Source organism: Stegodyphus dumicola, chromosome 7 (assembly GCF_044657685.1).
Source record: "Stegodyphus dumicola isolate Sdum_Otavi_A_Nest chromosome 7, ASM4465768v1".
Classification (NCBI taxonomy): Eukaryota; Metazoa; Arthropoda; class Arachnida; order Araneae; family Eresidae; genus Stegodyphus; species Stegodyphus dumicola.
This window is the reverse complement of record NC_140774.1, coordinates 26,876,249-26,901,502: the sequence shown is the minus strand read 5'-3', so window position 1 is coordinate 26,901,502 and position 25,254 is coordinate 26,876,249. Positions and strand designations below refer to the sequence as shown.

The 25,254-nt window shown below is 33.3% G+C and overlaps 1 protein-coding gene across 1 annotated transcript; it reads right to left on the bottom strand.

Moving 5' to 3' along the window:
- Positions 1-9,491: 9,491 nt before the first annotated feature.
- LOC118185761 (inosine triphosphate pyrophosphatase) lies at positions 9,492-24,470 on the bottom strand. Its single transcript, XM_035355667.2, has 4 exons — positions 24,246-24,470; positions 21,957-22,046; positions 9,956-10,168; positions 9,492-9,871 (listed from the first exon to the last, which is right to left on the bottom strand). The coding sequence occupies exons 1-4, from the start codon at positions 24,258-24,260 to the stop codon at positions 9,602-9,604; spliced, it is 588 nt and encodes a 195-aa protein (XP_035211558.1). The 5' UTR covers positions 24,261-24,470; the 3' UTR covers positions 9,492-9,601.
- Between the last annotated feature and the right edge of the window lie 784 nt (positions 24,471-25,254).

Genomic DNA, 25,254 nt, shown 5'->3' with positions numbered 1-25,254 from the left:
ACTTTTTCTAACAGAATTGTTGAAGGTAAATCTTTCGCAGCTGCTCTTTCGACAGGTATCTACACAGATACAATTACTGAGGCCAAAAAAGTTTTCACTGATCTCGCTGAACTGGTTTCAGCAATAAAATCCGCTGGTTTTTTCCAGCTCACACAACAAGTTAAGGACTTGAATAGAAATCATCAAGAAAGCAATCAACTCAACAATACTGATAATGGGCCCGCACAGAATTAATAGAGCTCCTATCCAAATCATGATTTGGAATGCTCATAGCATCTTAAATAAAATCCAGGAATTTCATAATTTCTTACTAACCTATGATATTGATGTTGCTCTTGTCACTGAAACGTTTGCGACACCATGTTTGAATATTAAGATCGCAAATTACAACTGTTACAGGTGTGACAGACTGAATACCGTTACAGGTGTGACAGACTGAATACTATGTGAATACCGTGGTGGGGGGCCGCTATCTACGTTAAGCACTCCTTGCAATCATGCCTGATTAGCGAAGATAGAGGAAACGGCTACGAAGCTGTTACAGCTTCTGTTTTATTACCAAATTATGGCATCATTTATTTCATTGCATTGTATAACCCTCCACACATTCCTATATATGAGCATAAACTCGCTCAATTGCTGCCCAATTCGGAACATATCATCTTAGCTGGCGATCTCAACGCGAAGAATGTAGAATGGGGTTGCAGACGCACCAACAGAAATGGAGAACTTTTACTCGAATTCATTAATAATTATCCTATTTATTTTTATGCTCCTGCTGACTATTCCTATCTTCCTGATGACCCTAGAAAAGGAGACATCCTGGATGTTATTCTTACCACCACTTCAATCCCGATTTATCTCGATGTGAAAGTTGAATTAACTTCAGATCACGTGCCTGTTTTAGCTACGCTTGGTACAAATAAAAACACTGATGAAAGATTTAAAATCACTACGGACTGGAATAAATATTATAATTACCTCATTGAAAACCAAAAAAAAAACGGCTATCAAGCACCTTAAAACAAAATTTGATATTGATTATGCAATTGATGTTCTCAATAATAGCATACTTAGTGCATATAACAGGGCTACTAAGAAAATTCCCGCTGATACAGTGCTAGATTGCCTAGTAACATTAGAAACCTGATTTCACAAAGAAACAAACTACGCAAAAGATGGCATATCGCCTGGGATCCTAGAATCAAAAAAGAGTTAAATAAACTGAACAGAGAAATAAAGAAAAGTATTTATAAACACAGAGATGAGTCTTGGAACGCAAAAATTGAAACATTCAATGAACCGAATAATGCATTCTGGTCTTTTGCAAGGAATCTACGAGGCAAAAAGCCGAACAATAAACCAATTTACGGTGATAATATTATAGCCGTCACTAATAAGGACAAAGCCAATGTAATGGCTGACTTTTTAGAAAAACAATTTGTTCCTAACCAAGATCCAAGCAACCCTTTATTTTCATATGACACTAGTTATTTTATTCAAGACTGGATTAATGGCCCGGGACCCAAAAACAAGACTAATTATACTTCACCTAATGAAGTTAAGGAGATTATCAAAAGAATGAAGACTTATAAGAAAATGCTTATAAGAAAAGCTCCCGGTTTTGATAACATCACCAACGTCGCTATCAAAAACATGCCTATTAATGTTATCACGAAATATGTCAGCATTTTAAATGCCTGTCTTGAGAATAATTATTTCCCCGATAAATGGAAAACTGCTAAAGTAATTTTATTACCCAAGCCTGGTAAAAATGCTACCTCCCCGGAGGGTTACAGACCAATTAGTTTACTGCCCGGTCTGGGCAAAATCTACGAACGTGTTATCTATAAGAGAATCGAGCCTTACATGGATAAGATACCTCCTGAACAGTTTGGCTTCCGCAAGAAATTGTCTACGACCAAGCAACTTGTCCGACTATGTGAATACATCGGTTCTGCACTTTTCAAACATCAGAGTGTCGCCTTACTCATGCTCGACGTGGCGAAAGCTTTCGACCGCGTCTGGCATGAGGGGCTTATTCTCAAGCTTATATCCTTGGATTTTGACAGAGACCTGATATTACTCATTTATTCTTTTATTAAACACAGAAAATTCTTTGTCAATATTGGTAACGACAACTCTGATCCCAGAAGACTCAATGCTGGTGTAGCTCAAGGATCAATTTTGGGACCAATTCTTTTTATATTTTATGTTGCTGATTTCCCTAAAATATGCACAGACCCTAATTTTTATTTAGGATGTTACGCCGATGACACGGCGCTTGCATACAAGTCTCACAATCAAGAACTTGTCATTTCTAAATTGCAGGATAAAATTCCAGAAATTGAGCAATGGTGCACGAAATGGCGCATAGCCATCAATGCACAAAAATCCCAGCTTATAATCATAGGAAAAAGGCACTCTAGAAGTCCATTTGTAAACAAACTTAAAATCTTTAATGTCGAAGTTCCGCTTGTGAACAAAGCTACCTACCTTGGTGTTGTATTAAACAATAAATTCACATGGAAAGACCACATCCAAAAAGTAAGAGGCAAAACAGTTGCGGCTATCAGAGATCTTATTCCATTAATCGGAAAAAATTCAAAACTTGACCTACGAAGAAAGACATATTTATACTGCCATTATTCGGCCTATCTTTTCTTACGCGTCTCCAGCCTGGGCGACTTATTCGAAAAATGAAATCAAGAAATTACAGATCACTCAAAACAAATTTTTAAGGCAAATCACGAATGCTCATTTTTATGTTTCCAATGAAACTCTACATAGAGATTTAAAAATAGAGAATATCGAGAATTTCCTCCATAATGCAAATCGGAAATTTTTTGATAAGGCGAGAAATTGCTCGTACATGAATTACTTTAAAGTTTTCGACTACACCATGTTTCCTGAAGATATCAAAATCAGACCATTAGCGGCCTTCCTTACCAGGGACACTAATTTTCCTACTTAATCAGTCTTTCATGCAACATCATCTTTTTTGTATATATTGTACATAAATTTTCGTATTATAACTCGTATTCTTTTGTATTTTGTATTGTATATGCTCACTTATTGTATTTATCTTATGTAATAAAATTGTATTTTGCTAATATATCATGTTTTTTCGTAGCATACCTATCATGAACAACTTTAAACTCTGACACTCCACACATTGCTGTCTCTCCTGGTCTTGGGCTTTAAGTTCGATTCTCTGCTTGTGGCGTCCTGTGGTCACCCCTCTTTATTTCATTTCCTATTGCCTCCTATCACTCGGTCCAGACACTTTTATGTCATGTGCCCTTTGGGCGTACTTGTCATGAGCCAGACACGTTGCATCAAATGCAGTATTTCGGCATAATTTGTAATGAATGAATGAATGAAGCTCACAGCCCAGTTGCCCAGTCCCACCCATCTCTTTAATTTTTCACTGTAAATACTAATCCTCTTGTTAATATCTCTGGTGTTAATCTTTTGTATGATCAGATCAAATTATTAAAATATTAACCTTCAGTTCCTCAAATAATCACTTTTATTGAAAAAGCTTTTAAATTCTCTAAAATTTCAGAAACTCAGAAGGATACAGTTAATTACTCATAACATGAATTTAAACAAAATGGAAAAAGTCCTTATATGAAATCATTTTAATCGTAACATTATTTATTTCAAAAGCTGTAAAGGTTGACAGATCATTGTTATGGACAAATATATATACATTGATGGAATCGCAAAATTGATAAATGAGGGCTCATGCTGCTCGATCCCTTAAGATGCTTGACATCTGGGCCTCATGAAGTTTAAAACAGCTGTTAAATCGTCTCAAATACTCAGTTTAAAAAATCACTCATTCTATTGCTAACCGCTAGTTTTTTTACGCTCTTCCCAACGTCCACAAAACTGGAATTCCTTTCGACCTATAGTTTCCAACTTAAGGAATGGCATCATATACTTTGGCCAAATACATAATTTTCACATTATCTCCTTTACTTTCTTGAAGAATTATATATTCACAATGTTAAAAGTTCTTTTGAAGTTGTCGATAAACTTAAAGATATTTCTCTCCTGTGCTCCATTATGGTTTCTTTAAAAGTTAAATCACTATTTACTAATGTTCTAGTCAAAGAGGCAGTAAAATGTCTTGAATCTAGGATTCGAGAATTCCATTTCATACATACTGAAATTAAAGAATTATTTTCTCTTGCTAAAGTCTGAGTCAAACTCAACACTTTGTTTTCCAAAATGAATATTATCACCAAACTGAAGGATAAGCTGTGTATTCTCTCAGTACTGTATTTGCTGACCCTCATATGCACTATTTTGAGGTCAAATTATTTGAAAAATAATATTTTCATCTCTGGATTGACTATGTAAATGACATTTTCACACTTTTCAGTGATAATGAAGAAGCTTTATCCCAGATTTTATCTGCTATAAATTCAAATGATCCAACTATCCAGTTTATTCTTATTCTGACTATTTTCTGTTTTGGCTACCTTCTGGTCGTTTCTCACACGTGCGATGTTTCGGTTACCCCCAGCCTAAACCTGCTTCTCATGTTATGATAAGTTTCATGTGGTGTGCCGTACTGGCAAAAAAAAAAAAAAAAATTATCTGAGCCAGCTGGACACGCTGCACTCCTCGTGGTATTCTTAGTCATCCAGTTCACTTTTGAAACTGAATCTGATGATACCCTTCCCTTCCTTGATACTCTTATAATCTGCAATCAATCTGATTTTAGCACTACTTTTTACTGTAAATCCCTTTCTATTTGCCTCTCCCATGCTAAGCAAAAAAAAAAAAAGGCTTCTTTTTATTATTATGAATTTTGCACTTTCAAAGTTTGTTTCTCGGAAACTTTGCTTGCTAACGAACTCAATTATTTGAGATTAGTTGCCATTGAATGAGAACTTTCTTCCATGGTAATTCATTTATTAATTAAGCCTTTAATTCATTAAGCCTTTAAAAATTTTCATCTTGCCATCAAATAAGACATTTTTCTATTAGCAATAACATTAATAACCTTGTTGCACTTCCATTTCATCCTCCTGTCAAATATAAAATTGCACAGATTCTTCAGACATTTAATTTTCAAATCATTTTCTTACCTATCAATAAAATCCATGGATCAATTTTTAGATTCCATTTCTGACTTTAATCATTGAAGAACTATATATTCTATAATTATTATTATAATAATTATATATATCTCAAACCAAACTGACATCTTGAGATACGTCCACTAAACTAAAAAGAATGTCCAAGTTTTGCATCAAGGAACACAAGGCAGAATTGACTTACGTCCAAAAAGACAAAATTGACAAGATTTTTATCTTGTTTAGTTAATGACTTTAATTTCAAATCCAGTCCTTCCAACCTTTCCTGCTTTTAAAATTCTATTACCTTAATTTTCATTACTATTTCTGCTGACAGATGTCGCTACCTTCCCCTGTTTGCTTTACTCCTTTTGGGCATAAATACAACTGTGACTTTCCCTTCACTGCATATTTCTTTGCTCCTGATGAAGAGAGAACTTTATCAATTTTCCCTCAAAATCAATATTAAAATCTATTAATCTCGACGGTTGGCTTGCTGGGCTGCCTCAAATTTCATGGCATACACTAAAGCGCTTTTCAGATCTTTAACATCCGCCATTCGCAGTGCTTTCTGTATTTCAGGGTCCCGGATGCCATCGATGAAATATTGCAGGGACAGGATTTCCCTTGTTTCTGTCGGGCACTCCGAAAAGGCGTGATGTGACAGCCTTTCAACATCCGTGGCGAGCTTTTGAAGTGTTTCGGTGAGCTTCTGTTGACGAGATTTTAATTGGAGCCTGCTGTAGTCTTTTAAACATTTCTCGCCGAAGCGCAGCTCCAAATTCGGTAAGCGTCTGCAGGATATCCGCTGCGTCTGCTCTCAGAGAAGCGGCGAGATGACAGGCCTTATCTTGAGAATCCCATCCATTCGCAACGATAGAAAATTGTGTCCTATACACCTGCCAGGAGGTCTTCCTATCATATGTAGATAGTTTCAGAACGGAACGAGCAGGCATCGATAAAAATTTGAAACCTTCAGAATTGTTTCCTGCCGTCACTACGCACTTCTTTAGGCTGTCAACTTCTTTGGCGACGGCAGCAGAAACCCTATCATCAATTTGTTGTTCGACGGCAGAAACTCTCTCTTCTATATGTTCTTTTACAGAAGAAATTCTTTCTTCTACTTGTTCTTTTACCGAAGAAACTCTTTCTTCTATTTGTCCAACTTTAGTTTCAACCGCGTCTATTCTGCCTTCCATAGCCTCAAATTTATTTTCTATTACGCAGGTAATTTCTCTTTTCACTTCGTCCTGACCTGCTTTCATCTCATCTTTAAGTAATTTCATCTCTTCCTTAACGGATTCCTGGCCCAATTTCATTTCTTCCTTAACGGATTCCTGGCCCAATTTCATTTCTTCCTTAAATGCAGGAAAGGCTGATATCAGCTGTCTTAACTGCTCTTCCATCGCTCTTGTGATTGGCATTCAAATCCCACCTCTGACACCAAAAATTGTTGCGTGCGTACGGGTTCGTTATGAAATGAATGCACAAGTCCGATGAAAAATGAACAAAAATTTATTATTATCACAACAAAAATGCTTAAATTTTCTCAAATTATCATGCAGTATTACAATATCTCACAGTAGTTATCTTTTAACTACTCAAATGTACAATAGAACGTAATTCAAAACAGCTAAAGAACGCTAATCTGCGAATTTGCTATAATCAACAACAGCAGTTTTCTAAACAACAACAAACTAAGCAACTACTACGAACTGAAATCGAAATTGAAAGAATGGTTAGGCGGCATTTAGTAGCCTCTGCTACATTAACCGTCTCTGTTGGAGATATGCCCTAAGGCGTTGGGAAGAATTAAAAAATTAAGGTGATTTACACCGCACCTACAAAGGTGAAGCAGGGACATGTGCTAATAATGCACGTGAGGAAGGGACATGTGCTAATAATGCTCAAGTAGACTTTGGAGAAGGAGGGTTCAAGCATATGGCCGCCGTACAACCTGTGATGTATCTTCACTAGTTGAAGAAAGATGATACGTCGAGGCCGGTCACGTGGGTGGTCACCCACCCAAGTACTGACCCCGAGCTCTGCTGCTGTAAACAGGGGAACCTGTGTGTTAAAAAAGTGAAAGAAATCGTAAACATAGTGAAATTCCCTCAAATGCTTCTAAGCTGGTAATTACTCTTCACTTTCAGCAAATCTCATCAGTGTCATAGCTGCTTTGAACCCGGCAGTAAACTTCTCAGCCGTGGTTTTTGCAGCGCGGATCTTCTCAATGTGCTCAACCATACTGTTCAGAATTTTTTTTTTATTTTAGGATCTTGGATCCAGTTTATGATATCCTTGTACTCTGTGGGTGGGTTTTCCAATTTTTTCTTTACTCTATCACTGTAGAGAGGTTTCATCTGGGTTTTACTGCTGTCTTTCTCTGTTTCGATGAATTTCAGAAAATCTGCCGGCGTAGGGATCTTAGCTGCTGGCTTCTTTGCTTCATACCGCTTCTTGTACACGGGGCAACCCCTGTATGAACTTACATGCGGTAGTGAGCAGAAGATGCACTTAGGTTTTTCTTCTGGCTTTAGAGGGCATTCTTTACTTCTATGGTGCTGTCCACACTTTCAGCATCGCTTAGGATTTGAGCAAAGATGTTGCGAATGTCCATATTCTTGACATCTATAGCATTGAATTACGCGTTTTTTCGGGGCAAACTTCTCGATCTTGACATTAACACTTAACATATTGTTGAGTCCATGAATTGCACGTCCTTCCTTCGTTTTCTTCAGCTCCAACAGGAAAATCGGAAGTTTCTCGATAGCGTCTCCTCTTCGTCTGGAAAACTGCTTGACTTTACTTATCAGGAATTTCCTTCTCTCCAGAACTGCCTGGATTATTTCTTCCTTCATCGTGAATGGGAGGCCCTTAAGAACAACCTTAATAGGTTTTTCGCTGAGTAACTGGAAAGTAAGAAATGGTATATTTCTTTTCTGCAAAACCAGAGTTGCTTTTCTGTAATCGTCTACTGACTTTAAATTAACATATAGTAGTTTCATTTTCATATCAGCTTCGAATTCTTCACTGCAGGTATTGATAAGGATTTCATGAATTTTAGGCCAATCCACTTCGCTTTGCTGGAAAACTATTGGGGGTGGAGTTTCCTCTTTTTCGGCTCCTCCTTCTTCTTCCATACCTTCTACTTCACTTAGCTGCTCAATTCGATTTTCCGTCGTAACTTCCATTGGAGCTTCGTTTTCTGATACTTTCGCGGTTTTCTTACGAGAACTCCATTCTTGTTCCCTGCTGTCTGTTCCTCTTTCAGTTATCTGCCCTGGATAAAATTTTTTCGTGAATGTCTCTACATCCATCTCACCCTTAGTTCTTTTATGAAAGTAATTGCAAATTACAGCAAATCCAAATTTCGCAATCTGGTCCGGGATTTCTTCTTTAGAACATGACTTGAATTTTGGCATGTCCTCATCATTTCCCATTGATAAATCTTCTGGTGTCTGTTCATCAGTAGCTTCTCCATTCGGTGTTTGAATGTCTCTTTTTTCCTTACCAGGTTTAACATCTTTCTTCTTACTTGGTTGTTCGCTTTCCGTATCTGACATAGTTTTCGCCTTTTTCGCTTTACTTTTCTTTTCTTTGGCCATAAGGATGAAATCCTCTTTCTTCAATGGATAGGTCTTGTTGGATTTGGACGAACGCTCGCTTCGGTAGTCCTCTTCATCAGAACTATCGAGTGGTGTCCTATAAAAGGACATTTTCTACCCGAAGGTAATTAATCAGTCAAATAAACTTTTTCAAAAATCAAATTCTGATTATTCTTGATCAAATTCTTCAGAAAAAATCATAACAACGAACTGAAAAGAACAAGCTCAAAACGTAAATATCTCATCGAATTCTACTTGTACTGCGACTTTCTCAGTCATGACTGCGAACTGAGATGTTTTCCTCCTTTTATAAGATTTTAAAAATCACGCGCTAGAATTTTCCAGTACTTTCTCGAAATCAAAAGGAGATATTTATTTATTTAATGCACGCGCTCTTGTATTTTCAATTTTCCGGCTTAGCTTTCTTTTAATATTCGTCACGCGCTGCACTGCGCGAGAAAAAAACCCATTTAATTTATAACTGAATCAACATTAGCTATTTAAATACCAAATTCGTAACAATATTATATTGATATACTACAATAATCTATATAACTTAACAATATATTAAAAAATGATCTACTGAATTTTGTTTTATGTGGTTCATTGACAAGCATTATGAAAATGTTATGCTTGAATTCACTACAAAATAATCTGATGATGACTACAATCTTGCAAAGATAAAATGGATTAAATACTAGCTACTTTAACAACAGCTGAACTGAATATTGGGAAAATGTATATTCTTAATGAATGAAATAATCATGATCCTAAAAAGGGCTACTATCAGTATACTAGAAAATAGTTTTATTATATAAATATATTTACATTATAAAACTATTGTTTACTCTACATTTAATGAGTAATTCACAAATTCCACTGCAAATAAATCTGAGTAATTCACCCACTTATTTGGGATATCAAATAAGCTTTTAATTTTAACAAAGCCTTATGACGATGTGAGAATTCATTTTTCTCTTCTGAGCTCATTTCAGCAAATGTTCTCACACTTCCCTCGGGTTGGAAGCAGGAATCCCACCCAAAACCATAATCTCCTCTTGGGGGTACAATTGTGCCTTTTACTTCTCCAGAAAATAAGAATACTTCTTTACCCGGACCTTCAGTAAATGCTAAAGTACACACAGCTGATGCAGATTTATCTTCCCATCCCTGAAATATAAATAAATATTTATTCAAGTATCATTTTAATACAAATAACATCTGTAGGTACAGCCTGACAGAAACTACACTTACAGCCAAAAGTCTATGAAGACCTTCTGAACCAAGTTTCTCATAAAACCATTTTATATATGGTCCAGGCAATCCATGTAGAGCATTAAAACAGAGAGAAGTATCTTCAACAATAACTGGTCCTTTCACAACTGATGTGGCACTTTTACATTTTGATTTGGATACAAAATCTGAATCTCCCTGGTTTTCAGGTAAATCCAGTTTAACATAATGAATCTTAAAAAGAAATAAAAAATTATTTACTATTTGAGCATTTATGAACAAAACATTTACAAATATTTAACCCTTTGACTATGAATTGAAAAAAAAAAAAAAATTGTTACCCTGTTTTCTATCCAAGTGAACAAAATATGTCATAAATAAGGTAAATTTAGAATTCTATATTTTTTTGACAAAAGGTTTTCAAGTCAAAGGCTAGGACACATATGTCCCAGCCATAGTTAATGGTGGGATACACAATTCTCACATGTAGTGATCAACTTGCTATAAGTACCTATTATTCTGAGAAACTATTATATGAAATCGATTTTTACATTGTATGGTACAGGGTAAAGCATTCTTTGCGTAACCCAACATTACATATTGGGCAACTCATACTTGTTCTTTTCTCTGTGTTCATTTGTGTACAACAAAGCACAGTGACATCTTGATTTACAAACTATTGGAAGATGATCCCCAACATGTAGGAGATTCTTAGCAATCTTCGACCCAACAGTAATTTTTAAACTTTTAGTGGGACATATATGTCCCGTTAGTAGTCAAAGGGTTAAAATTCAAAGTATTAAAATATGTAAAATTGGGTTGAGACTAAGTATAGCAATTATGATCTGAATATATTTTACTTAAAATGTCTTGGTAGAAAATATTATTCTTGTACTGTTACAGTACTGTAATGCCAAAATAATATACAGTATAAAGTCCAAGATCTGGACTCAGAACTTGTCAGGTGACTTTGGAAATCAAATCATCAATATAAATCTAGTAAGGTGACATGTAGAAATTATAATAGTAGAAACAATGAAGCATCTATGACCTTGAAAGAACAAGATTTAATTTTAAAAAAGTTCAATATGTACTTATTTACTTTATTAAACATTTCTTTTAATGTAAGTTGTTCAAGTTCCTTCACTTTTTGTGCTAGCACTTTTACTTTAATTCTACAGACAGACATAATTTTTTGTTCAATTAAAGTTCATTGTTTAAGTCCTGTAACTGCCATGTCCAGAATTCCTACTAAATTGCTAGACAACATTTTTTCATTCCTGTCAGCATCTCTGTCACTTTCTTTATTATGAGTAGTGATATTTTCCAGATTTAACGGTCATACTACATATTTTGCCACCCATTAGTTGATTGATAATTAGGGCCATGTCATCGCAATGAAAAACTTCTATTATATCATCTCCATTTATTATCACTTCTCCATAAATCCCATTAAATGGAAAGATTCACTTTGTTTGCAATATCTGATAAGCTTCAGATTTCTGGCTATCATCATAAAGCTTAACTAGCGTCTGCTATAGACTTTTGGGAATGTATAATGAGACTAAAGACATTTTGTTCCACTAAATTACTTTTATCATACGCTGATGAAATTTCTGAATTACATAGTTTAATAATTTATTACACTTATGCCTATTTCCTGCACATGCTTCAAGCTTTAAGGCGTATCTGGGACTGACCATTTTTGTGGTTCAATTTCTGTAGCTCCTATATTCCGCTGCCAAGTGTCTCTTTAAATTCTAAAAATTTTGTGATGCAGTGCCTTGCCTAAATTCTAAAGATTTCACCATTCCTTAATTTTGTTATTTGGCGATTCTCATTTCTAAAAATTTTACCTCCCCTAAATTTGCCACCCAGCACCAGCTCTCTAACTCGAATAACAAATCTGTTACTCTTCATTCACACAGCACTCACTTTTGGCTTATAAGTATCATTTACAAAATCTATATTTTGCATATGAAAAGAAATTTATGTTAAATTTTTCTTTCTCGTCAACTCAACATTTTGTAGCACAGTCCGAGTCTGAAGTCTGCAATCATCGCCAAGCATAATGTCAACATAAAAGGTTGCCATGCTGTTGCTGCTACCAACAATGTACTAATATTTTTAAATTATTTATTTTTAAACAATGTACTAGTATTTTTTAAAAAATTGTTTAGACATCTCTCCTTGAGTCATTTTTCTAGCTGCTGTGTGTTGGCAGTCATGAATGATGAAAACAAATATAACAAATAATGATTCGCCAGGTTAGCTTCAGGGATGTAAAATCCATGTTTCAATATAAAATGTTTCAGTTTGAGTTATATATGAAATAAAAATGTGATTATGGAGCCAAATTATTGATAATACAGATTTATGCAAATAAATGTTTTTTTTTTCTTCAGTATGGAGGTATTTTATTTAGTGCCAAAATGAAATTATAAATTGAGACTCTTCACATGTTTCATTATGAAAAAATATCACATATGCATGGGTAAAATATGCCCCCCCCCCCAAAAAAAGAGGTTTATGGTGGTCTGGATTTTAGATCATTCCAGGTATTGGATGTACAGATTTTGGACTTTGTACCATATAAATAGGTCATTAAATAAATTTCTTAAAAGTTACCAAAACATCTCTATAATAATATTATTTTTAAAAATTGGAAAATTTAATCAAACATTAAAGTATTTTTTCCTTTTCTTTACATTAAAAGCATGCTGCCCCTACTTTACCCCTCTGAGCAGCCCGGGTGTTTGGATCTATCATGAAGACCTGTATTTAAAGGATTACATCCGAAAACATCGCGGAGAAAACAATGTAAGGAAAAAACATCATGGTACAAAACATCGTGGGAGAAAACATCGCAGTTCTAAAATATCGTGGTAAAAAATAAAGCAGTTAAAAAACTTCGCAGTTTAAAAACATCATCGTCGAAAATATCGTGGTAAAAAATAAAGTACCTACAAATGATGGTATGACGATAACATCACATACATACATTTTTCAAATCACATAATGACAGATTATGTAACTGACTTTCGTTCATAACTAACAAATCGGCCTCCAAAAAATTGCTTGCACGCCATATATGAAAATGTTAATGACACTTTAAACGGAAACAAAACACTATGTAATTTTCATTAAAAAAATATTAGATTAACAAATGTGAAAGGAAATAATTTGATCATTAACTAAGCAATTTTTATAGAGTAACCTCATGCAGTTATTTATCTTCCTTTTTCTAAGCATTTCTAGACTGTATTTTTCGTTATAACTTTATAAAAAATGCTTAATTTATTACTGACCTTTGTTAATTAACTATATAAATTAAAAATTCTATTAAGCTTTTTAAGTTGTACTAATTTTCTACTTATTTTCAAATTTTAAATGCGTAAGTTTCCTCCTTATTTTTTCAGCAAAAATTTATTAGTTCGTTCAAATATATGAAATAAAGAAGTAAAAGGAACTTTCTTTCCTTCTTGTGCTCTATGATCTTTATACATACACGCATTTACAACTTTCAAAAACCTGAAAACGATGTGTGCAATGTTATCGTCATGTGATGATTTGTAGGTACTTTATTTTTTACCACGATATTTTTGATGACGATGTTTTTAAACTGTAGAGCTTTTGAACCACTTTATTTTCGATGTTTTGTACCGCAATGTTTTCTCCTTGTGTGATTTTCGTCCGCGATGTTTTTGCCGCGACGTTTTCGGCGGACACAATGTAAAGAGCCTTTATTAGCTAAGCATGTATACTTACCCATTTCAGTCTCTATTTTCATAAACTTGCATTCATCAAGATGGCATTTATATTATTAATGAAAGTAAGAAGGCAAATTACTTTAATTTGTAAGCTAATACAGTACAAAGTCCGAAATCCTGATGTCCATTATTCGGAATGATCTAAAATCCAGACATCAAAACCACCAACAACGTTTTTCTCGTAGTCTTTACGCATGCGCATTTGATTCCCCCCCTCCGCACATAATAAAACATCTGGAGAGTCCCGATTCTTAATTTCACTTCGACACTAAATAAATTATCTTGTTATTCAACAAGCAATCATTTTAACATAAATCTGTATCATCAATTACTTGGCTCTGTAGCTGCCAAATTACCTGCTTGGCTTACATCTGAAACTGAAACATTCTATATAGATACATCCTTGAATTTATATTTACTAATATTTTATATGCCTGACACCAAGCTGGTGAATCATTATTTATTATACAGTCAAAAGTCGTTAATCCGGACTCGTCGGGACTTCGGAGATTCCGGATTATAGATCATCACTTTAAATCTGGTAAGATGGCATGCAGAAATTATAAAATTAAAAATATCAAACCGTAATTTATGAAATAAAGAACAATTATTATCTAAAGGATATCAAAATTTACAAAAAAAAAGCTTAATATTTATTTGTTGACTTTATTAAACATTTCTTTCAATGTAAGTTATGTTGTTTTGTTTTATGTGATAATACTTTCTCTTTAATTCTATAAACAGACACAATTTCTTCTTCAGTTACAAAGTTCCGCTTTTCAAGTCCTATAATTGCTGTGTCGAGAATACCGACTGATTTGTCAATCAAAATTTTTTCGTTTTCAATAATCTCTGTTTCACTTTCTTCTTTATCAGAAGCGAACTATAATGACGTCGAGTTTGATTTAAATCATATCAAAAACGGTGTACATCGAGATGAAATACTACATTTAGTTAGGAATTATAAACCAAATAAAAAAAAACATCTGCCCTGAAGATAAGGATAGTGCTGACAGATTAACTTCCAATTCATTGTGCGCCGCGGCGTTTGCTCCCCCCTTCTGCGCCACAGAGCAGCGTGAAATTGATAAACAGATTTCGGAATGGTTAGGGAAACGAAGGATATGCCTTTATTCATTTTTTGCAGCAATTCCACTTTTTGTTTAATGGACTTCGAAACATACTTTCGCTTTGTAGATCCTTTACATATTAGTAAATATATATTGGAAATTCTATTTGACATAATCGAAAGTTTAAGCTTACTTTTATAAAATTGCTCTAACAGTCTGCAAAAAATAATAAGCCGGATCCAATTCGAAGATTAAGGAACAACGCAATCTGCAACATTAACTGAATTAGATAATTTTAACTTAGCTTATACCGTCCGTTATACATTAAACGCGCAAGCGTAAACGTATTATGCGCATGCGCACACACATATTCGCAGCCGTAAAGGTCGCACGACGCATGCACAGAAAGTTTGTAGCTTTGAGGTCCGGATTATAGATCATTCCGGATTATGGGTGTCCGAATTAACGACTTTTGATTGTATTTTGCTTTCATCGCCACATGTTTATCAACGCATGACAACTTGACTAATCACTCATATAGCGATGACTAAACTTTTTTTTTTTTTTTGTGCTAGTAATTGAATAATGAAGAGTATGGTAACCTTATATGTTGACACTATGTTTGGCGATGATTACAGATGATTTAAGTTAAATGTGCTAAGAAATGTTGACGAGGATAAAGAAGAAGTTAAATGTGCTAAGAAAGTTAATTTAAATGTGCTAAGAAATGTTGACGATGTTATTTCCATATGCTAAAAATGGATTTTGTTTATGATACTCATAGGCCAAAAGATTACATTTAGTGCTCTTTGAATTACAAATAACTAATTTCTTCTAAGAAATGTTGATGAGGAAAAATTTCTTTCCATATGCTAAAAATGGATTTTGTTTATGATACTCGTAGGCCAAAAGATTACATTTATTGCTCTTTGAATTACGAATAACTAATTTCTTATTCACATAAAGCCAGAAATGAGTGGCAGAATTTAGAGAAGACAAAGGAAAACACTTGGTAGCAGAATTTAGGACCTGCAGAGATATCATCAGGCAGTAAGATATCTAGCGACGGCCTTCCTTAAGTATACGTGGGAATATTCAGAACTTAGACAAGCCTTGAGCATGTGCAAGTAATAAATATAAGTATAATAAATAACTAAACTAATACATTTCAGGCTTAATTGTCTTAGCGCACGATAGAAGCATGATAAAATTTAACGGAACAACTTGTCGTTAGTCGCCAAGCTCATGTTGCATAGCCAAACACGTATAATGAAGTATAGCTAAATTTGATGATGATAGCCGCTAATTTTAAAGGTTTTTGGATATCGCAAAACAAAGGTGAAATTTTCTAATTAACAGATTTTGTAAAGAAATGTGGAGAAGTGGTAATAAATGAAGATGATATAAAAGAAGTTTTTCATTGCCATGACAATGTTTCTCAATCTTTAATCAATTAATGAATGGCAAAATATGTAGTATGGTTCTAAATCCAGAAAATACCGCTACCGATAGTGAAGAAAGTGACAGAGACAAGTTAGTCGGAATTCTCGAAACAGCAGTTAAAGGACTTCAGCAATGTAACTAAACAAGAGATTATGTCTGTCTACAGAATTAAAGAGAAAGTATTAGCACAAAAAACGAAGCAACTTAAACAACTTGCATTGAAAGAAAAGCTTAATAAGACAAACAAATAAATATTGATCTTTTTTTGTAAATTTTGATACCCTTTAAATCATAAATACTTTATTATTTCATAAATCATGATTTCATTTTTTTCATTTTATAATTCCTACATGTCATCGTACTAGATTTAAACTGATGATCTAATATCTGGAAAAATCCCAAATTCGGAATCGCCGAAGTCCCGATGAGTCCGGATTTCAGACTTTGTACTGTATATAGCAAGTGACAAAAAAAAATCTCGTGACCGAATAAAGCCGGTCATGGTGCTTAGAGGGTTAAATCTTACATATATGTAAAAGAGTTATGAATTAAGCTCTGCAGGGGTGATTGTGACCCCATTCTAGAAATTCTGAAAGTTAGGTTATACAGTCAGAAGTCGTTAATCCGGACTCGTCGGGACTTTCGCGATTCCGGATTATAGATCCTCAGTTTAAATCTGGTAAGATGGCATACAGAAATTATTAAAGATTAAATGGCTGAGCTTTAAGCTAAAATAGTTTATGTTGGAAGTAAAAATAGTAAAAATTAATGAAAAGAAAATATTTTAAGGTGCAGTATTAAGTAAAAATTTTCATGAGTTAAGTTAAATTTAAATTATTAAGTTGGGCTTTAATAAATTAATTAAGGAAGTTAAAATTAAAACTTTAAGCTATTTTCCCATTATAGATTTAAATCCTAATTGTCTGGACTGTGACTTGTGAAAAGGTGAGGTCTTGGCGAATGGAGGAGCATAATATAGTTAGCAGCACGGATAAATATGCCGGTTGAATGAGGCCGGATTAGGTCCGGTGGGTGATTAGAAATATTTAAGGATCGCCGGGTTAGGCCCGTGAAGTGCTAGTTGTAATTTAATTTAGAAAGAATTCCTAGTCAAGCAAACACCTCCGCTTGGACTCCGCTAGGAAAGATGCTAAATGTTCTATCTAGAACGCTCCTAGGTCGCTTAGCAGAGCTAGGTTTTGCTGGGTCATATGCAGGAAGTGAATGCAGGACTGGGTTTTCAATCTGAGATAATCTATTGAAAAACTTGGCCGAATTTTGCCGAAAAAAAGGCATCAAGGGGTAAAATTTTGAGATCGTTATGTAGCACTTCATTACGGACAAAATAATGAGCATTAGTCAAAATACCAAGAGTGACGCTCTGGAATACTTAAATTTTATATAATGTAATAAATAGAAATTAACTGTAATTCGACTGAAATTTATTTTAAAGAAAAATTTTTTTTGGTGATATCATCTGAAATTTGTTTTTCTGGCAACTTAGGTTCTCATGATAAAAATCTATATAAAAAAATATTTTCTAGAAAGGAAAAATGCATTTTTCAATTTTTCAATATATATAGATTTAAAATATGAAAAAAAAAATTCCACAATTTTTGAAGCGATTTCGGTCCACAAATTGAGCAGTCAGAGAGAGGGTTAAGTGAAAATAGGTCAATGTGTACATGGATAAAATCAAGGAAAGGAGTGCACAATGCCTAGTTTGTGAAATTCTGTGATTTTTTTAAGTGAAAATAGGTCAATGTGTACTGGATACTGAGTTTGTGCAAGTCTTTGACTTGCTATTTTGTCTTTATGTAGCAGCGATTTTTTGCCAAAATAACAAGTCAAAGAATTGCACAAACTTGGTATCCATGTATTGCCAAAAATTGCCAATTTTCGCCAAGCGGTACCCGTTAATCATAAGAACCAAGATTTTATATGCTCTATCCATAACTTATATCTGTTGATTACCTAATCAAATAAAGAGTGATGTATTCTTTCAAACTTCTATCAGATTAGCTGGCACAAGTTTAACTAGTTCTCTGCCAGTTTCCACAGTTGATGAGGAAACTACATAAGTTTCAAACATTTTTGCTTACAGTAGTTTACAGTATTCATATATTTACATGGAACCAACTAATTTTATGTAGTTCCTAGCATAAATATAATAATGTTTGGAGGAAGGGGGGTCAGATTATATCACTTGAAAAATTATATCTAGTACAGTCAAAAGTCGTTAATCCGGACTCGGGACCTCGGCGATTCCGGATTATAGATCATCAGTTTAAATCTGGTAAGATGGCATGCAGAAATTACAAAATTAAAAATATAAAACCGTAATTTATGAAATAAAGAACAATTATGATCTAAAGGGTATCAAAATTTACAAAAAGGAAAAGCTTAATATTTATTTGTTTACTTTATTAAACATTTCTTTCAACGTAAGTTGTTTAAGTTGCTTCGTTTCATGTGATAATACTTTCTCTTTAATTCTATTAAACAGACATAATTTCTTCTTTAGTTACAAAATTCCGCTGTTCAAGTCGTATAATGTGTCGAAAATACAGACTAATTTGTCAATCGAAATTTTTTCATTTTCAATAACCTTTGTCACTTTCTTCACTATCGGAAGCGAATTATAATGACGAGGAACTTGTTTTAAATCATATCAAAGACGGAGTACATCGAGATGAAATACTACATTTAGTAAGGTATTATAAGCCAAATAAAATAAAAACATCTGCCCTGAAGATGAGGATAGTGCTGACAAATCAACTTCCAATTCATTGCGTGCCGCAGCATTCCCCCAGCCGAGCAGCGTGAAATTGATAAACAGATTTCGGATTTCGAAACATATTTTCGCTTTAGATCCTTTACATATTAGCAAATATGGTACTTACGTATTAACACAACCAGGCCAAAATTCGCATAAATTGCCAAATTTGGCGACCCTACTTACGACAACCCTACGTGTTATACGTAGTTTTGTAAAAAGAGCATGTGGAGATACACAAAATTTTCCTGCATTTTCATGCAAATTTTTGTAATTTATTAGCAATTAAACCCTTCCGGTTTCAAGTTTGAATAAGTTGCAGAATTATTTTTTCGGCGGAAATCTTTTCACTATTCCTTTTAGCACTCATTGAAAACCGTACTCGCCATAACCATGTACACGTCGACTTATTTTTACTTAAAAAAAATCCCAGAATTGCACAAAAATGGCATTGCGCACCCTCTTGACTTTATCCATGTACACTGCTATTTTCTCATAAATTACAAAAATTTGCACGAAAATGCAGGAAAATTTTGTTAATCTCCACATGCAAAATAACAGTGTACATGGATAAAGTCAAGAGTGTGCGCAATGCCATTTTTGTGCAATTCTGAGATGTTTTTTTAAGTAAAAATAAGTCGACGTGTACATGGTTATGGCGAATACGGTTTTCAATGAGTGCTAAAAGCAATAGCCAAAAGATTTCCGCCGAAAAAATAATTCTGCAACTTATTCAAATTCGAAACCGGAAGGGTTTAATTGCTATTTTATATTTTAAAACAAAATAATATAAAAACTGTATTAAAAATTATCTGTAATTAATAAATGTACATTTTCTTTCTATTCATACTTTTTTACTCAAACTTACAAATCGCGCAAACCTGGTTGCGATAATACGTAAGTACCCATAATATATATCGGAAATTCTATTTGGTATAATCGAAAGTTCAAGCTTATTTTTATAAAATTCTCTAACAGCAAAAAATAATAAGCCGGATCCAATTAGAAGATTAAGGAACAACGCAATCTGTAACATTAACTGATTTAGATCATTTTAGCTTAGCTTTTACCGTCCGTTATACATTAAACGCACATGCGTAAACGTTTTATGCGCACGCGCACACGCATATTCGCAGCGGTAAAGGTCCTACGCGCGCACACATAAATGCCTATGCACATGCGTCAATGCGACGCATGCGCAGAAAGTTTGTAGCTTTGAGGTCTGGATTATGGGTGTCCGAATTAACGACTTTTGACTGTACATTGTTACAACAATTTATTCATAGTCAAGTATGGCTCAATAAATGTTAGTAATCCAAATATTCAGAAAATGCTTCATACACTATATGTGCAAAATTTATGTTATGAAAAAAGTCTAAAGAAAGGAGCTAATTATAATGCCTAACTTCAGCATACTCCAGCATCACACAGTGAAATTTACAGAGATACATTTATTAATAAAAGTGTTTAGTTTCAGCAATCACTATCCTACATTTTGTACAGAAAGTTTAGAATTGATTTGTATTTCAAAATACTGAGATCTACTTTACTGCTTCTGCAAAGAATTTCACTAGTTCATAAAGACCTAAAAAGTTAAATCATCTCACTTTAAAAAACATGAAAAATATTAAATATCTACAATAAAACTATGCAGAATGCTACTTTAAAAAATAAAATGTGGTGCTTTCTGATGATGATCACATCCCAGTTTCAATTTTTAGTACAACTGCTAGATCTTTGACATATCTTCAAGTATATATATAACAACAGGCAACCCACACATGTTTGCAAACATGCTTTATGTTTAACCATCTTTGATCATTCAGTATGAAGCAGCTGTAAAAATACACATCATTAATATGTAGCTGTAAATATATACTGGTATTAGCAGAACCACTGATAAAATTTTAATAGGGAAAAAAAAAAAAAGATAACTCGCAGCTGCAAAAAAATTGTTACATACATATTTCCCTTTTCAATTAGATATTTATCCTGAAAATCAAATTTGTTTTTATTTCTTTTGTTCTGGTGGAAATTTCATGGTAATTGTACTAAGAATAAATTGAAAGCAGTAGTTCTCTTTAGGTATTGTGCAGCAAAATACTAAATTCCCACAGAAATTGTACTACAATTTTTTCACTGCACTACATAAACCACACTCCTACATATTTCAAAATTTAATTCAATATAAAAAATATCACATTTTGTCTAAAAGCCATTGGAAATTGGAAAACAACAAAAAGAACACATACAAAAATGGCAACTTACTTTGCCAAACTACATAACTGTTATGCAAAAAGTTGCCAGAATTTAGCAATTTCTGCTGAGGTTATTGTAGCAATGCATTAAGTATCAAAATATAAATACTGGTTGCATAATTTTTTTCTCATTAAATTTCTAACTTCTTATAAAATTGCTTTGGTTCTTACATATTATCCCACTAACCGTTGGCAGAAATTTCGGTAACGGTCAGCAATTGTTACTACGAAATTCTAAAGGACATGATCATTCAGAATTAACGCTAAATTGTATTACTTGGCTGGTCAACAGGATAATACATAAGTATAAATGATTCTTTATATTATTATTTAGGAAGAGAACAGTATTCATGAGCCATTGGATAATCAAACAAAAATTTTTGCCAATCACAAAGTTACCAATGAGTTGGCCCACTTTTAGTGGAAATGCAGCTAATCAGAAAGTATTTAAAAATTTGGACAGAATTTAAAATATAAACAGCAGCCAAAAAAAAAAAAAAAAAAAAAAAAAAAAAGAGTCAAGATATTTAATATTTAGAAATTCCTCACTATGTAATCACCTAAAATCTTTGATTTAAAAATAATAATAATAATAATAATCAGGCTATATGTCACACACATTTCATTAACAAACTGAAGACAAAAATTCTGAAGCTATTTTGCTGAAACCTTCTGGCCTTAAATATTATTTTAACATAGTCTTACCTTTATGTAACTGTCCTTCATTATTGATTCAGCTTCCCTTATTTTTCCTGGGTTACCACACACAAAACTTACGGCATCAGCAGAAGGAAACTAGGTAATAAAATATGGTTGAATCAACAAGAGCTTATTCTTTTCAATATACACCCCACCCCACTCTTGCCACACATAAAAAGAATTTTTTACTCTATGGTAAATAAAAAGACAATTATACATATAAAGAGATAATTCAACTTGAAAATCTAAGGTATTTATTTTTATCATGGTTTTAATGCATAATATTCACTAGCTTAACTGGACAAAAATGTATTACACCGAATCACTAAATATTTTGTTCGTTCATTAATTATAAACAAGCTACTTATCATTTCAAGCATAAGAAAAAAATATTTTTTGTAATGGAAGTTTAGAATCATAATAGAAAATATAAAAGGATTGCATGAATATAATCAGAATTATGAATAGTTTTTAAAAGTAATTACAATGTAAAATCATATTTGGTTTAAACTAATGATAAACTAACAAATACAAACATAGATACTAAACTAATAACTCGCATTATTATAATAAATACTAAAATAAGAAATTATAAATATGAATTCATGGCATGTAAAGATTTCATAAATGCAATTCTGCTAGATCAACTATCCAATAAACCTGCAATTTCATAATTATTTCCAATACCACAAGATTTGCATTATTAAACTGCAGTATTTCAAAAAGAATAGATTGGAGTTACTCATTATGTCAAAGCATGCGAGTACTATATGCTTTATGATGGATGCTTTCACCGAGGATTAACCAAAAGAAACTCGACTTCTAATACTTACAATACAGAAAAGCATCAAAAATGGAATGATACAGTCAGCCTGTTGAGTCAGAAGAAATTCATAGCTTTGGCTTCTTAGCCAGTGGTGGTTCCAAGCTTATAAAAACATTTTCTGTCATATACAGATTCTTTTAGTTTTCTACATCTAAATTTCTTTTAGTTTTCTACATAAAAAAAAATCTTTACATTCATGGAATCTGATCAAGACAAACTTGCTGCAGTGGCATTTATAACTGCAGCATTAATCCAAACATTCCTTGTTTACATATGTCATCTTAAAATCAGCACAAATTTTTTACATATTAATTAACTCTTTAATCTGTGAGCAAAGGCATGGGATCTATTTCACTTCACCTCCATAAAATAGAATGCTCCTCTTAAACCATGATTAATTTTCTGTTCATTTCTTTAGTAATTGTCATCAAGGTCTATGACCTTTATTTTAGATCAGGTTTCCTATTTTTAACTTTTATATTTACTAAGTAATTACTTTAAATATGATTTTGAGGTCATAATGACATCATAAACATGTACAGCCTTGTGCAAGATCAAATTTCTTGAACTGGCATGCATAATTTTTTATTGCAGTCATTTTGGAATATAAAATGAAGCTTATGAATAAGATGACATCTTTTCAATGTGACAGAAAAAAATCTGCTTCCACTACATAAAATATGCTTTCAACGAAGTAAATATGTCTGTGCCCCAAATTACCAAACTTTGAAAGCATGCTCCTGTTGGATTTCTCTACGTATTTTGCAAAAATTGTCAGGTGTGCCTCATCAAAGCAATTAATTAGTTGACTCCTAATCTTTCAAACAATCACTGAGAAATACTGAAATATTACCTGGCTATCATTTTATTGCTGCAGAAATGAATGCCATTCCTTGATATAGTAGTACGGTGTGAAATGTCATACAGCACATACCAGTTTGAAGATACAGAAGTTTTTTTATAAAAATATCATAACTAAAGATTATGACCACCAAGATCTTATTAGTCTACATTATATTTTGAAAAGAAAATTCATTCAGATTACTCCATTTGTTATTGATACATTTAATAAAAATAAATTAATACCGAAATAATCTATACTTAAATGCACACTTCCATAAGCACTCCATAAGACGTTTTCATTAAAACAAAAATTTGCAACATTAACTAATTAACACTTTTTTCATTTAAATATCAAAGAACGTACTGAAAAATTATCAGAACTTTTTTATTTAAAGTTTAAATTATATGCTTAGTTCAGAGTAAGAAACAAACCTCGTATAATACTTATAGCAAGTATAATATCTGATAAATTATATGCACCAAAACAAGGCATAAACCATTATTTATTAAAACACACCAAAATCTCACATTATCGTTTTAATTTACAAAAAGGAAATAATACATGCAAACTGCACTGGCTGAATGACTTCAACAATTATTTCACACAGTTAAATCCAAAAAATTACCATGCTTTCTCCCATCTTTGAAGATTAACAAAAAATAGCAAAACTTGTTAGATTAGAAGCCAGTTGCTCACATGACTTTAAATTGCTTATTTTAAACAGAGCTCCATTAATCAACAGAGAAGTTGATGCCATTAAATTTATCATATTAATAAATTAACATGACTCGAGGAGTTAATTTATGCGCTTAAAAAATTGCACTTAGCGTTTAAAAAAAATTAACACTCCTACAACTAAACCCCGCTTAACCGAACTTCGTTTAACCGAAATCTAGCTTAAACGAAACAATGAGAATTATTATATGGAGGGCGCTGTGATCACGTACGGTGGAGGCAGGATCTTGGAAGAGCTCCAGAATTTTCAAAGGTGTTTTCCGGAAAATCTTCATTTATTTCAGAAAATTTTCGCGAATATCCTCTGCATTGTCTCGTTCTCAAAGCCGGGAGTTCTCCTGTACCTGGGGGGTCTTGTCTTCCTTGCAATCTTTTGCATCACTAAGACGGAGCGTTCAGATAAGTAGAACTTCTTTTCTCTAAGCTAAATCAAATATCTGTCACTAAAGTACCTTTAAATTCATTCATTTATTATGATCATTATTATTATTATGCTCATTTTATTATGTTCTGGCATTAAATACTTAGTAATTGCTTTAAATCATGTGGTTCTTTTTTGGTTACCATCTCGTAGGGACGCTATCCTTATCAGTAGCCCTTATCAGTAGTGTTAGCCCTACCCATCGGGGCCACAAGCGCCTGGCCCCAGCCACCACCCCTGTTCTTATTGGTTGCCGTTTATGACGTCAGGCTGAAAAGATTCCATTATCTGTTTCGTTTGAGTTATGTCAAGGGGAACTTATAACTACTTTGGATTTGGTTCTTTCCTGTGTTAATGTGAATTTGTGCAATGTAACAGAATATTTGCAATTAAAACGAACCTAACAGTATAAGAAAATATATCGGCACTTTTTATATAAATTGTTTAATCATGTTAATGGAATAGATAAAACTTTATA